Here is a 12,427-nt window from a genome sequence, read left to right on the forward strand (position 1 = left end):
CTAGACGCTCCTTGGGCGCTCGGCAAGCGCCTAGCACCTAGGACGCCTAGCCGAGGATTAATCAGCACCTAGGCCCCTTTTTAAAAAAAAATTATTTCAGTATTTTTAATTTTTTAAAGACTAATAATTATAAATTATATAATACTTTAATAGTTAATACTAAAATACTAAAATATTAAATATTAACATAAAAATATATAGAGTTTGTACAATTTAGAGTTTTTTTCGCTCAAAACGATGTTGTTTTGAATGAAATAATTCATTAAAAAAAGAAGAACAATAGTTAATTGTCCGACTAGGCAGCCTAGTCAGTGCCTAGGTGGCCTAGTTGGTACCTATAAGGTCTAATCAGCGCCTAGGAGGCTTAGGCGGTTAACGCCTAAGCGGCCTAGACGGTGTTTAGGCGGCCTTGGCGGAGCTTAAGCGGCCTAGGCGGCCAGCCGCCTAGACCACCATTTAAGGTGATACGCTAGGCGGTCGACTGGTGTCTAGCGCCTAAGCGGGGATTAATCGGCGTCTAGACGGAATTTTTGCGACATTGATATTAATAGTTCACTTAATAAGATGGATCATAGTCCATGGTGTAATGATTCGAGAAGCCGCAGCTGAGTTGGGCTAAACTCAATACAAAATTACAAATTGCTGCAATAAGCTCGTCTAATGTCTATGGTCGGGCGAATAGGGAGGCATCCCAATTGTTATATTATGGACTAAATTCATCATGTACATAATGGATCATGTCCAAATTATATACATACAGGGAGATATTATGTATATTAAATTAATAAATTATATATCCATTATAATTACCTTATTATGTACCTGCAGTTAATAAATTGTATATTTATTGCATTTAACATATTATGAGCTTCACAAAAAAAAAAAAAAAAACAAAACAAAACAAAAAAACAAAAACAAAACAAAAACAAAAAGCGACTAGTGTAGATGCTCCAAGTGGAAGCGGTTTGTACTTCAACAAGTTGAAAAAGTATAGATGAACAAATCGAACTAAATGGTTAGGTTTTGATTTATTATTAAAACCGATTAGCTTTATATTTATAAACTAAATAGTTTCAGACCGAACCGAACCAAAAATGAAGGGTTTATATATATATATATATATATATATATATATATATATATATATATATATATATATATATATACACTAAATCTCCAAATCTTTAATCCAAATTTTCACAATTATTCTTTGTTCTCAATTTGTCTTTGCGAGTTTGTGATGTTGTTGTCTGATGGCAGACGCAGGTGAAGAAGCCGGTTTAGTTTGAACTTATTTTAGATTGAGAAATTGGAAATATTATGCATTTTGGACTTCTTGTTTTGATTTTCAAATTTAAATTATTAGTGAAAATAAATAAATAATTATGTGTACAAGAGAACTAGGGATGACAATGGGTCAAGTAAAAATCCACCCCACCCCATCGGATACAGGTGCCCACTAGGGGTACCCACCACTTATTATCTTATTAATTTTTCTCAAAAAATAGGAGATATTATGTATATTAAATTAATAAATTATATATCCATTATAATTACCTTATTATGTACCTGCAGTTAATAAATTGTATATTTATTGCATTTAACATATTATGAGCTTCACAAAAAAAAAAAAAAAAAACAAAACAAAACAAAACAAAACAAAAACAAAAACAAAAACAAAAAGCGACTAGTGTAGATGCTCCAAGTGGAAGCGGTTTGTACTTCAACAAGTTGAAAAAGTATAGATGAACAAATCGAACTAAATGGTTAGGTTTTGATTTATTATTAAAAACCGATTAGCTTTATATTTTATAAACTAAATAGTTTCAGACCGAACCGAACCAAAAATGAAGGGTTTATATATATATATATATATATATATATATATATATATATATATATATATATATATATATATATACACTAAATCTCCAAATCTTTAATCCAAATTTTCACAATTATTCTTTGTTCTCAATTTGTCTTTGCGAGTTTGTGATGTTGTTGTCTGATGGCAGACGCAGGTGAAGAAGCCGGTTTAGTTTGAACTTATTTTAGATTGAGAAATTGGAAATATTATGCATTTTGGACTTCTTGTTTTGATTTTCAAATTTAAATTATTAGTGAAAATAAATAAATAATTATGTGTACAAGAGAACTAGGGATGACAATGGGTCAAGTAAAAATCCACCCCACCCCATCGGATACAGGTGCCCACTAGGGGTACCCACCACTTATTATCTTATTAATTTTTCTCAAAAAATAATATTTAAATTACTTACACATAATAAAATCATAAAATACATTAGTTATACTAAAACAAAAAATAATAAACATATTCAAATATAATAACTAAATTATTAATTTTTAAAAATAAACATAGTAGTTTAAATATAAAAATAGTAAAAAGTCACCTAAAGTTATAGAAACTTTTGTAATAAACTACATACTAGTACTCATTTAACTATTATATATATACATACAACCCCTAAAGAGAACTAGCTAACGAATGTTAATAAATTTCAACCCCTAAAGAGAACTAGCTAGCGAATGTTAATAAATTTCTTAATCCGAGCCAAAACCAAACTTAAAAAATGAATTTAAATGTTAACTTATACATATGAATACAATAAGTTTACCTATTATGCACTCCCCATTTGTGTATTTTGCACAATTTTTAAGAAAAAAATAGATGAGGTGCAAGAGAGAATGTGAAGAGAGCGAAAGGTGAGAAAGCCCTGCAAATTTGGGATTTTTGACCGTGGAAGTGGGGCTCAGCTTGAGAGAAGAGAGGCGCCACACAGGGTGAGGCGCAACTGGCGGGCACATAAATATATATATATTACAATTTTTTATTTTATTTTCTTTTTTCTTTCACTCCCATTTTCTCTTTCCTAGCTAGTTATATCTGCAAAATCTCCTTAAAACCCTCACACTATTAAGAATGGCCTTAGTGACACATTAGACTTGTCAAGCTTTAACTAAACGGTTAGGTTTTGATTTATTATTAAAAATTGATTGGTTTTATTACTTTTATATTTTAAAATTGAATGGTCTCAAACCGAACCGAATCAAAAATCGATTGATTTATATATATATATATATATATATATATATATATATATATATATATATATATATATATATTAAATACTTTTAAGTCGAACAAATTTTGATTCCTTTCAACAAAATGTGTAGGGGTGTGCAAACTTTGGTACAAAATCGGTTAATCGACTAAACCGAAGGACTTCAGTTAACTATTTTTTTAACTTATATAATTCAGTTCAATTAATGGTTCTGAATTTTACTTAATTTTGATTATCAATTAATTCGGTTCGAAATTATCGATTAACTTTTATATATATATATATATATATATATATATGAAAAATAATTTTTATAGGTATTGATATTGATAGAGTTAATTAACCTGGTGTATGCAAATCCATCAACTATTGTATCAAATCTATAAGAAAATGTATAAACTCTATTGAGTGTGTAAATGAAAGTGTACGAGAGTAGGAAAAAGTTCTTCCCTTTTACTAGCCCTTGAATCAATTATAAAAGGATTAAATTAGAAAAGAGAAGAAGACGTCCCCTTGCTTGGAAGGGTCAGTACCCCTTATATAGGTGCAGCCCAACCTGATATCAAGCAAATGTACGAAATGTATAGGGTGATATATTCAGGGTATAGTATATTCACCATCAGATATAACAGGTAATCTTTATTTAATTTATAATTTTAAGGATTTCAAAAGTTAATTAAAAATTTCAGATAATCAGTTAACCAAAAAATAAAAATTAATTAAAAATTTCAGTTAACCAAAAAATAAAATCCGATTAGGTTAATTTGATAATAGAAATTTTGATTCGATTAATAGTTAAAGGTGCAGAAATTTTTATTAGTTCAGCTTGGTTAGGATATTTCCCCACCCTATATAATGAGGAGTATTACCTTTCCTAATACTTCTTGGAAGTCTCCTAATCTTATTCTTGATTGGATTAGGATATTTCCCCACTCTATATAATTAGGAGTATTAACCTTTCCTAATACTTACCCTAGTCATCTCAGCAGTTACGTTAGCACTCACTCTCTCTTCCCTTCATCGCAACAGCATGGCCTGTCAAAAATTTCAAATTCTTGGCGCAGGATCCTACGGCACCGTATTTCTTGGTCGACTTTCTTCATCTACATCAACTGATCCGCAGGTGTTTGCCGTGAAGTCTTCAAAGCTAGAGTCTTCAAGATCACTTAGGGTGGAAGGGCGAATCTTGAATCAACTCCGAGGATGTCCCTATATCGTCCACTGTTTCGGAGACGACACCAGCCTAGAACATGAAGAGGTTGTCTACAACCTTTTACTCGAGTACGCTCCGGGTGGATCACTGGAGAGCCTGATCAAGTCTCGCCCCGGAAACATCATGGAATTTGAGGTTTCTTTCTACGCTTATCAGCTTCTGAAGGGTTTAGAGGAAGTGCACGGCTGGGGATTGGTTCACTGCGATTTGAAACCCGCCAATGTTCTTGTGTTTCCGTGTGGGTGCGGGGTGAATCGTCTCAAGATCGCCGATTTCGGGCTGGCTAAGCCCTCCGGAGTTAACATTTTTGGGAATTGTCACCGGGGGTCTTTACTGTATACCTCGCCGGAGTCTTTGGTTTCCGGGATGCACGAGGCGCCCAAAGATATATGGGCTATAGGGTGCATCGTTGTGGAGATGATCACCGGAAATCCGCCGGATGCGTTTCTAAACATTGCCTCCAAGAAACCCGAAATCCCAGAGGGTATATCCAATAGCTGCAAGGATTTTCTGGAGATGTGCTTTGCAAGAAACCCCAGTACGAGATGGACTGCCGCAATGTTGCTGAATCATCGGTTTGTTGCTAATGAATTTAATCTACTGTTGGGGAAAAAACTGGAGGATCATCATCAACAGGTCTTATAATCTTTATTTAATTTATAATTTTAAGGATTTCAAAAGTTAATAAAATTTCAGATAATCAGTTAACCAAAAAATAAAAATTAATTAAAAATTTCAGTTAACCAAAAAATAAAATCCGATTAGGTTAATTTGATAATAGAAATTTTGATTCGATTAATAGTTAAAGGTGCAGAAATTTTTATTAGTTCAGCTTGGTTAGGATATTTCCCCACCTATATAATGAGGAGTATTACCTTTCCTAATACTTCTTGGAAGTCTCCTAATCTTATTCTTGATTGGATTAGGATATTTCCCCACTCTATATAATTAGAGTATTAACCTTTCCTAATACTTACCCTAGTCATCTCAGCAGTTACGTTAGCACTCACTCTCTCTTCCCTTCATCGCAACAGCATGGCCTGTCAAAAATTTCAAATTCTTGGCGCAGGATCCTACGGCACCGTATTTCTTGGTCGACTTTCTTCATCTACATCAACTGATCCGCAGGTGTTTGCCGTGAAGTCTTCAAAGCTAGAGTCTTCAAGATCACTTAGGGTGGAAGGCGAATCTTGAATCAACTCCGAGGATGTCCCTATATCGTCCACTGTTTCGGAGACGACACCAGCCTAGAACATGAAGAGGTTGTCTACAACCTTTTACTCGAGTACGCTCCGGGTGGATCACTGGAGAGCCTGATCAAGTCTCGCCCCGGAAACATCATGGAATTTGAGGTTTCTTTCTACGCTTATCAGCTTCTGAAGGGTTTAGAGGAAGTGCACGGCTGGGGATTGGTTCACTGCGATTTGAAACCCGCCAATGTTCTTGTGTTTCCGTGTGGGTGCGGGGTGAATCGTCTCAAGATCGCCGATTTCGGGCTGGCTAAGCCCTCCGGAGTTAACATTTTTGGAATTGTCACCGGGGGTCTTTACTGTACACCTCGCCGGAGTCTTTGGTTTCCGGGATGCACGAGGCGCCAAAGATATATGGGCTATAGGGTGCATCGTTGTGGAGATGATCACCGGAAATCCGCCGGATGCGTTTCTAAAATTGCCTCCAAGAAACCCGAAATCCCAGAGGGTATATCCAATAGCTGCAAGGATTTTCTGGAGATGTGCTTTGCAAGAAACCCCAGTACGAGATGGACTGCCGCAATGTTGCTGAATCATCGGTTTGTTGCTAATGAATTTAATCTACTGTTGGGGAAAAAACTGGAGGATCATCATCAAGTCAATAGCCCTTTTGGGTTTGAAGGATGGAGTTCTACTACTTGTTTGTTTTCGACGAGGATTCGCGCATGTTCTTCCCGACCATCTGCTTCTAATCAACCTGTTCTGTTTCATCAGAAGATGAAAACTGTGATTTTGGGGCATTGATTGATGTTCTGATCTGTTTCATAGAATAGGTTTTAGAAGAAGAAATAGGATGTAAAAGCTAGGAAAGAATCTTTTATTGTGTTTAATAAATAAATATTCTTTTGAAAACTCAAAAACCATCTTTTATATTGTGCATTACATGGCTTCTGGTTTGGTTTCTTTTATTCATGTTGCAAAGTTTCTCTTCACATGTTAAGGTCTGCATAGACCTATTCTTTAAAATGTCATTCTATTTTAAGATTATTTTGTGGTCTGACACTTAATGGTGGTTATCACATTATTATACATATTTCAGTTTATAGTAATATGATATAATTGAGTTCTATCCCGATAAATGACATGGTCTTAAAATGAATTAAAATGAATTACAACTTTCCGGCGACATTTAGCCGGTGATTTGGCCGGAGGACCTAATCTGTTAAAAAATGCATAGTTAAGGTACTAATTTGTTAGTTTTAAAAGTCAAGTGTTGAAATTAACAGGACCTACATAGTCAGAGGACCAAAAGTGCAATTTACTCTTGTTTTTTTTTTTAAGGCAATGCTTAAAGAGATACATTAGTGTGCAATTCATCAACACCACACAATAGTAGCCAAGTAAGGTATTAAAAAAGTACAGTGTATAGTTTGGTGTGTCCCCCCTCCATGAACTTCAAAAAATAAAGTACAGTGTATATATATATTTTTGCTTGTGATTATTGCAGAAATTCAAAAAACAGAAAATAGAAGAACCAGGATTCCTGGTCCAGGAAGCTCAAAAGTGAATCTCTTTTGGACCTCCAAAGAACTGATGTGTGTGATGCAGTGAGAATTTTGCATAATGTGAAAATGCTGTACTATGATGACTATATAATTGATCATTTCAGCAATTTTAGAATATCGGACAACTTGCCGGTGTAATAATCTGGTTTAATGTCATTTGCAGAGTCTATCAGTGTCGACAGATTTGTTACACCTGCAATAATCACCAATACTGATATCATCACGAGCCAAATGTTCTATCCCGATAAATGGCATGGTCTCAAAGATCGACAAGGATAAGAGTGTGGAACCTGAAAGAACAAGGAGAGTCTGGCAGCCAGAATTCTTTCCAAATAAGATATCCGTGTCCAATCTGTCACCAACCATACACATCCTCGAGGTAGCAATATTGAATCTGCAAAACAATGATAGCAGAGTTAAGAACTTAGATGAATTGATAGTTGATGTCAATGAGCCATCGCAAGATTTTGCTTACTTCTGTAATAAAAAATCCATCATGAAAGTTGATGGTTTCCCAACTACAATAGGCTCCTTTTGAGTTGATCCACACATTGCAGCAACCATACATCCAGCACCTAAAACCATAAAAGAATATTACGAATTCTTGAACATCTCCTGTACAGCTGTTGTCAGAAATGCTAAGATCTAGCATTTACCCGGCCACTCTTGTTGATCAGTCATGTGCCCCACTGCATCACGATTGGTAGCAATAAATAGGCATCCGGGGTTCTCACGTACACAAAGCGTTCCATACCTGTAGCATTCCATTCATAATGCAAAATAAAAATTAAAACTTGTCCATTCCAAAATATGCCAAGACTAAGTGTACTATCTTTTCATTTCTCTTAAATATCATTAATGATTTTTTTTTTCATCTCAATGTGATATCAGAACGTTAGAAACAGTAGTAAATCAAGAGAAAATATAAGGCTTTGGGAAATTTAAAGAGTTAAGCATAACTATGGAATAGAGAGAAATAAAGTGAGCGTGGAAAGTATATGCTTTACTGCAGCTTGTAGTAATTGATGTATTGATCAAGTCCAACAATGACAGCTCCGACCTGGGTTTAAAAGTACAGCTATTCAATAGAAACAATAAGAAAAAGAAATTCTTTCAAAAGAACTTTGTTTATAAATGAAAGCAGTTTCAAACTTTACACTCTTGTCATGCTCAAAAATGAATCCTGATTTCAGTTCCAGAGTCTTCTTTCCATCTGCCTGCAAAGTTGGTTCATCAGCTAATAGATAAACAAATTAATAGTATAGTATCACAATCATGATGTTAAAAGAACAAAAAAGTTATTATTATATAAACTATCTATTTTGTTTAATGAAGGAAAAGGAAGTTCATAACAGTTTTTACACTTGGCAGCTTGTGGCCAATTTTATGTAACCAAATTTAAGCAGTGGGCAGAATTGCAATAGCCAAACTAAATATGGAAGAGATCATATGTTGCTGATTTGAAAAAAAAAATCATATGATCAAGGAATATATAAGCAGTGTTTTTGATAACTGACAGTATATATTGTCAAATAAGGTCAACTCTGGAAGCAACACGGAAAAGAAGGAAACCAACCGGACCGCCAAGCCCTGTAAAGCCAGCAAGCTCAAGCTCCTCCAATATGCCTTCCTCGCCTATTACATAAACCTGAAAATATCAATTTGATATCTACCGTTACATCATTAAGTTTTAGATTATTAGTTAATTCCAATCATATCAATAGGTATAAGAAAGTTAAAACATAATATTGCAAACCTTTATAGAAATAGAAGCATAATGAAACCAAATTAGTATATGAATAAATGAACTAGTAAAGAGTTATAAGTTACTCACAGTTTTACTATATTTAGCATGGACACACAAGCAGATTTAAAATGAAATGGAAGTAAATCCACAAAGATCATTTGTGCCAAGAAATTTAAAACACCTCAGTACCACTGATCTCTGCTTTCATATATTCAAACGTTTCAAATTACTTTGTAAACTGTAAAACCTCAAATGTAATTTCAATAGTAGCAAAAGAATAAGAAGAGAAATTATCCAATGAATACGTGTGTTCTTTGTTTAATGTGAGTGGATATTTGGACATCAAAATCATTATCTTTCACATCTAATAAGCAAGATTTGGAGAATCCATAAATCGAATGATAAAAAACAACTCTAAATATACTTTAATAGCTATTTTCACTTCTTTATTTCAGAGTGGATTTAATTGTAACCAAGAATTCTATTTCTTAAACAAGTTTAATACAAACCAGATAATCTGTGCCAAATCTTTACTTCTACACAGAAAACAACTGCCCTTAGCCTAAACTAACTACCATCCCTGCACAGAGGAATGCTTACCTTCTTGTCAGTGGGAAAGTTGCGAACCTTCAAATACATTGCAGCAGCAAACGATGATGAGAATATCTCGTCCTGCAGAGGCAGTGAGAGACTATTTCAGAAAAAAGGGCTAATGAAATGTACTCTTTCCAATCTCAGGTATCATATTAGCAGCAGTACCAATGGTCAGGCAAACAAACCTCGGAAACAGGAATTCCAAGGGACTGAAACTTCTTGGCATACTGTTTTCTTGATTTTGTGGAATTATTCGTCACAAAAACAAGCTTCTTCCCCTAAAAATATCGCATCAACACGCCTATGCTATCAATGTGCATATACAGATAACTTGCAGAGAAATAGAAAAATCTCTTGTGAAGTACCCAATAAATCAAAACGAAAAGGAATTGAAGTACCCTGCTACGAAGCATGTCGAGTGCCTCAGGGATTCCATCTATCAATTTATCACCTTTCCAAATCACGCCTTAAAAATTTTTGAAAAAAATCAGACTAAAAACAATTGTATGCTGAATATACAAATATATTAAACGAGTTTTCGACTGAATATTGATATGGCAGTCAGATTCCATAGCAATGAGTGCAGTAGAACTCATACCGTCGCAATCAAAGAGAAAAGCATCGACGGAATCGAGAAGCTCTTTGACATTATGGGAGGAGAGACACTCGGAGCGAACGGAAGACTGTTTCATGGGCGAATTTACAAGCTGGCCGTTCATGGTGGTCTCTTCGCCGGCGATCGAAGAAGGAGAGTTCCAGTGTGCTTTTTGACAAAAAAGGAAGAAAAGGTATCGACTAGCGAATTCGCATTTTACCACTTCTTTGTGGCATATGCTCAGTTCCAACCTTTTTGACCATATAATTTTTAATCCCAATTTATTTTAAAAAATACTAGATGTACTCTCAAAATTATACTCCCAACTTTTACTCTCACTTGTGTTCAAATTTGATTGGAGGATGAAACAAAAAGGAATGGATAAACACATGGCCCCCTATTAAATTGATCAATCAAAGAATGCCAACTCATATGGAATAAAAAATGGGAGTGTGTAGTGAGAGTATATGTAGAATTACTCATTTATTTTTCTTTAAGATATAGTATGTTTTGTACTTTCTTAAATTTTCATTTTCAATTTAATAAGGCGATTCTCTTTTGTAACCATCTATTTAAATGATAACGCAATTTGATATTGTGATGAGAACTGAATATTGTATTGATTCAATTGAACAATTACAATGATGAGGAATAGGAGATATATATACTAGGGGAGTCTCAGGTAGAGTAGGATAGCTAGTCCTAACGTGACTCAAACTCAGAGAGTCCTAATACTCCCCCTCAAGCGCATGGTAAACTACTAACCTGAAGCTTGTCCCTAAGAAAAGAAAATCTAGGACTAGGCAAAGCTTTTGTAAAGATATCAGCTAATTGATCTTTTGTGGAAATAAAGTTAACCTGAATATCTCCATTGGCAACCCTATCTCTAACAAAGTGGTAGTCAATCTCCACGTGCTTAGTTCTTGCATGAAAAATTGGATTCACACACATATAAGTAGCACCAAGATTGTCACACCATAATTTGGGAGTAAGGATGCCATCAATTTTGATCTCACGCAGCAAGGACATGATCCATATGACCTCAGCACAAACATCAGCCAAGGCTTTATACTCAGCTTCCGTGGATGATCTTGCAACTGTCTTCTGTTTCTTGCACACCCAAGAGATAAGATTGGTGCCAAGAAACACTGCATACCCACTAGTAGATTTACGGTCCTCAGGACAACCAGCCCAGTCAGAATCAGAGAAAGCATGAAGCTCTCTAGAATTTGACTGAGTTACACGCAAGCCGAATGAGAGGGTGCCTTTGACATACCTGAGCACTCGTTTTAGCTGCTCCCAGTGAGACAATGTTGGAGCATGCATATGTTGACACAATTGATTGACCGCAAAGGATAAGTCTGGCCGTGTAATTGTGAGATACTGGAGAGCACCAGCCAAACTCCTGTATTTCGTTGGATCTTCATATGAATCTGAATTAAGCAATGGAGTTTTCGATGTAGAAATAGGAGTGGCGAGAGGTTTACAATCAGTCATTCCAGCCCGTTTCAAGATGTCTGACATGTACCGCTGCTGAGAAAGAATAACACCATTGCTAGTTTTGACTAGCTCAATTCCAAGAAAGAAACCAGGTTCACCAAGATCTCTAATTTTGAAAGCATTAGACAGTTTAGAGAGTAAATCAGACACTAGTAGCTCATCAGTCCCCATTACCAAAATGTCATCAACATATACTAAAAGATACACACATGCAGAACCACGAGAGTAATAGAATAATGACACATCAGTCTTTGAAGCTATAAACCCAACAGAGAGTAAAAAAGTATGCAGCCGATTAAACCAAGCTCGTAGAGCTTGCTTTAAGCCATATAAGGAACGCCTCAACAGACAAACGTGATCAAGTAATTGAGCATCAGCATACCCAGGTGGTTGACGCATATAAACAGTCTCAGCCAAATCACCATTCAAAAATGCATTGTGTACGTCAAGCTGCCTAACCACCCAACCTGAGGAAATAGCCAAACTCAAAAGCAATCTGACTGTAGTGGGTTTCACAACCGGACTAAAGGTGTCAAAAAAGTCCTGACCAGGAACTTGATTAAACCATTTCGCCACAAGTCTCGCCTTATGCCTCTCTATTGAACCATCAGCTTTACGTTTAGTACGAAAAACCCACTTACACCCAATCACATTCATACCTGGGCGAGGAGGAACTAGAACCCAAGTCTGATTGTGCAAAAGTGCATTGAACTCCAGATCCATTGCCTCTCGCCATTCAGAAAATTTAACTGCCTGAGTGTAGCAAGTGGGCTCGGTAGGACAGGCCTGAGCAGAGAGAGCCAAAAGTGGAGCCACAGACCGACTCCTCGTAGCCATTGCATGGGAGCGAACAGTCGGACGTGTGGACTTGCTACGGGGTCGTCCTCTTTGACGAGTAGGAGCAGCAGTGGTGGTGACAGGAGAATCAGCCTGAGCAGAA

At 35.7% G+C, this 12,427-nt stretch overlaps 3 protein-coding genes across 4 annotated transcripts in view; 1 reads left to right on the forward strand and 2 right to left on the reverse strand.

Moving 5' to 3' along the window:
* Positions 1-12,427, reverse strand: part of LOC116022221 (farnesyl pyrophosphate synthase 1-like) — a 462,332-nt gene that overhangs the window by 13,146 nt on the left and 436,759 nt on the right. The gene's annotated exons all lie outside the window — the stretch shown is intronic.
* LOC116022224 (mitogen-activated protein kinase kinase kinase 17-like) lies at positions 4,073-6,406 on the forward strand. The gene is made up of 2 exons (XM_031262841.1): positions 4,073-4,917; positions 6,132-6,406. The coding sequence occupies exons 1-2, from the start codon at positions 4,114-4,116 to the stop codon at positions 6,288-6,290; spliced, it is 963 nt and encodes a 320-aa protein (XP_031118701.1). The 5' UTR covers positions 4,073-4,113; the 3' UTR covers positions 6,291-6,406.
* Positions 6,797-10,218, reverse strand: LOC116022222 (phosphoglycolate phosphatase 2). 2 transcript variants are annotated; one of them, XM_031262839.1, is made up of 11 exons: positions 9,991-10,218; positions 9,758-9,858; positions 9,578-9,670; positions 9,399-9,470; positions 8,628-8,699; positions 8,209-8,268; positions 8,059-8,111; positions 7,708-7,805; positions 7,527-7,626; positions 7,342-7,445; positions 6,797-7,244 (listed from the first exon to the last, which is right to left on the reverse strand). In XM_031262839.1, the coding sequence occupies exons 1-11, from the start codon at positions 10,109-10,111 to the stop codon at positions 7,147-7,149; spliced, it is 972 nt and encodes a 323-aa protein (XP_031118699.1). In that variant the 5' UTR covers positions 10,112-10,218; the 3' UTR covers positions 6,797-7,146. The 2 variants fall into 2 exon arrangements, with proteins under 2 accessions (XP_031118699.1, XP_031118700.1); XM_031262840.1 differs by having other exon boundaries at positions 9,791-9,858; positions 9,991-10,217.

Source organism: Ipomoea triloba, chromosome 6 (genome assembly GCF_003576645.1).
Source record: "Ipomoea triloba cultivar NCNSP0323 chromosome 6, ASM357664v1".
NCBI lineage: Eukaryota > Viridiplantae > Streptophyta > Magnoliopsida > Solanales > Convolvulaceae > Ipomoea > Ipomoea triloba.

Excerpts from the sequence above, each read along its gene's own strand:
- LOC116022224 (XM_031262841.1), top strand. The coding sequence starts at position 4,114 with ATGGCCTGTCAAAAATTTCAAATTCTTGGCGCAGGATCCTACGGCACC. Across the intron at positions 4,918-6,131 it reads TGTTGGGGAAAAAACTGGAG|GATCATCATCAAGTCAATAG; the intron begins GATCATCATCAA and ends AAAAAACTGGAG.
- LOC116022222 (XM_031262839.1), bottom strand. The coding sequence starts at position 10,111 with ATGAACGGCCAGCTTGTAAATTCGCCCATGAAACAGTCTTCCGTTCGC. Across the intron at positions 9,859-9,990 it reads TTTTCTCTTTGATTGCGACG|GCGTGATTTGGAAAGGTGAT; the intron begins GTATGAGTTCTA and ends AAAATTTTTAAG. Across the intron at positions 7,446-7,526 it reads ATGGATTTTTTATTACAGAA|ATTCAATATTGCTACCTCGA; the intron begins GTAAGCAAAATC and ends ATTGTTTTGCAG.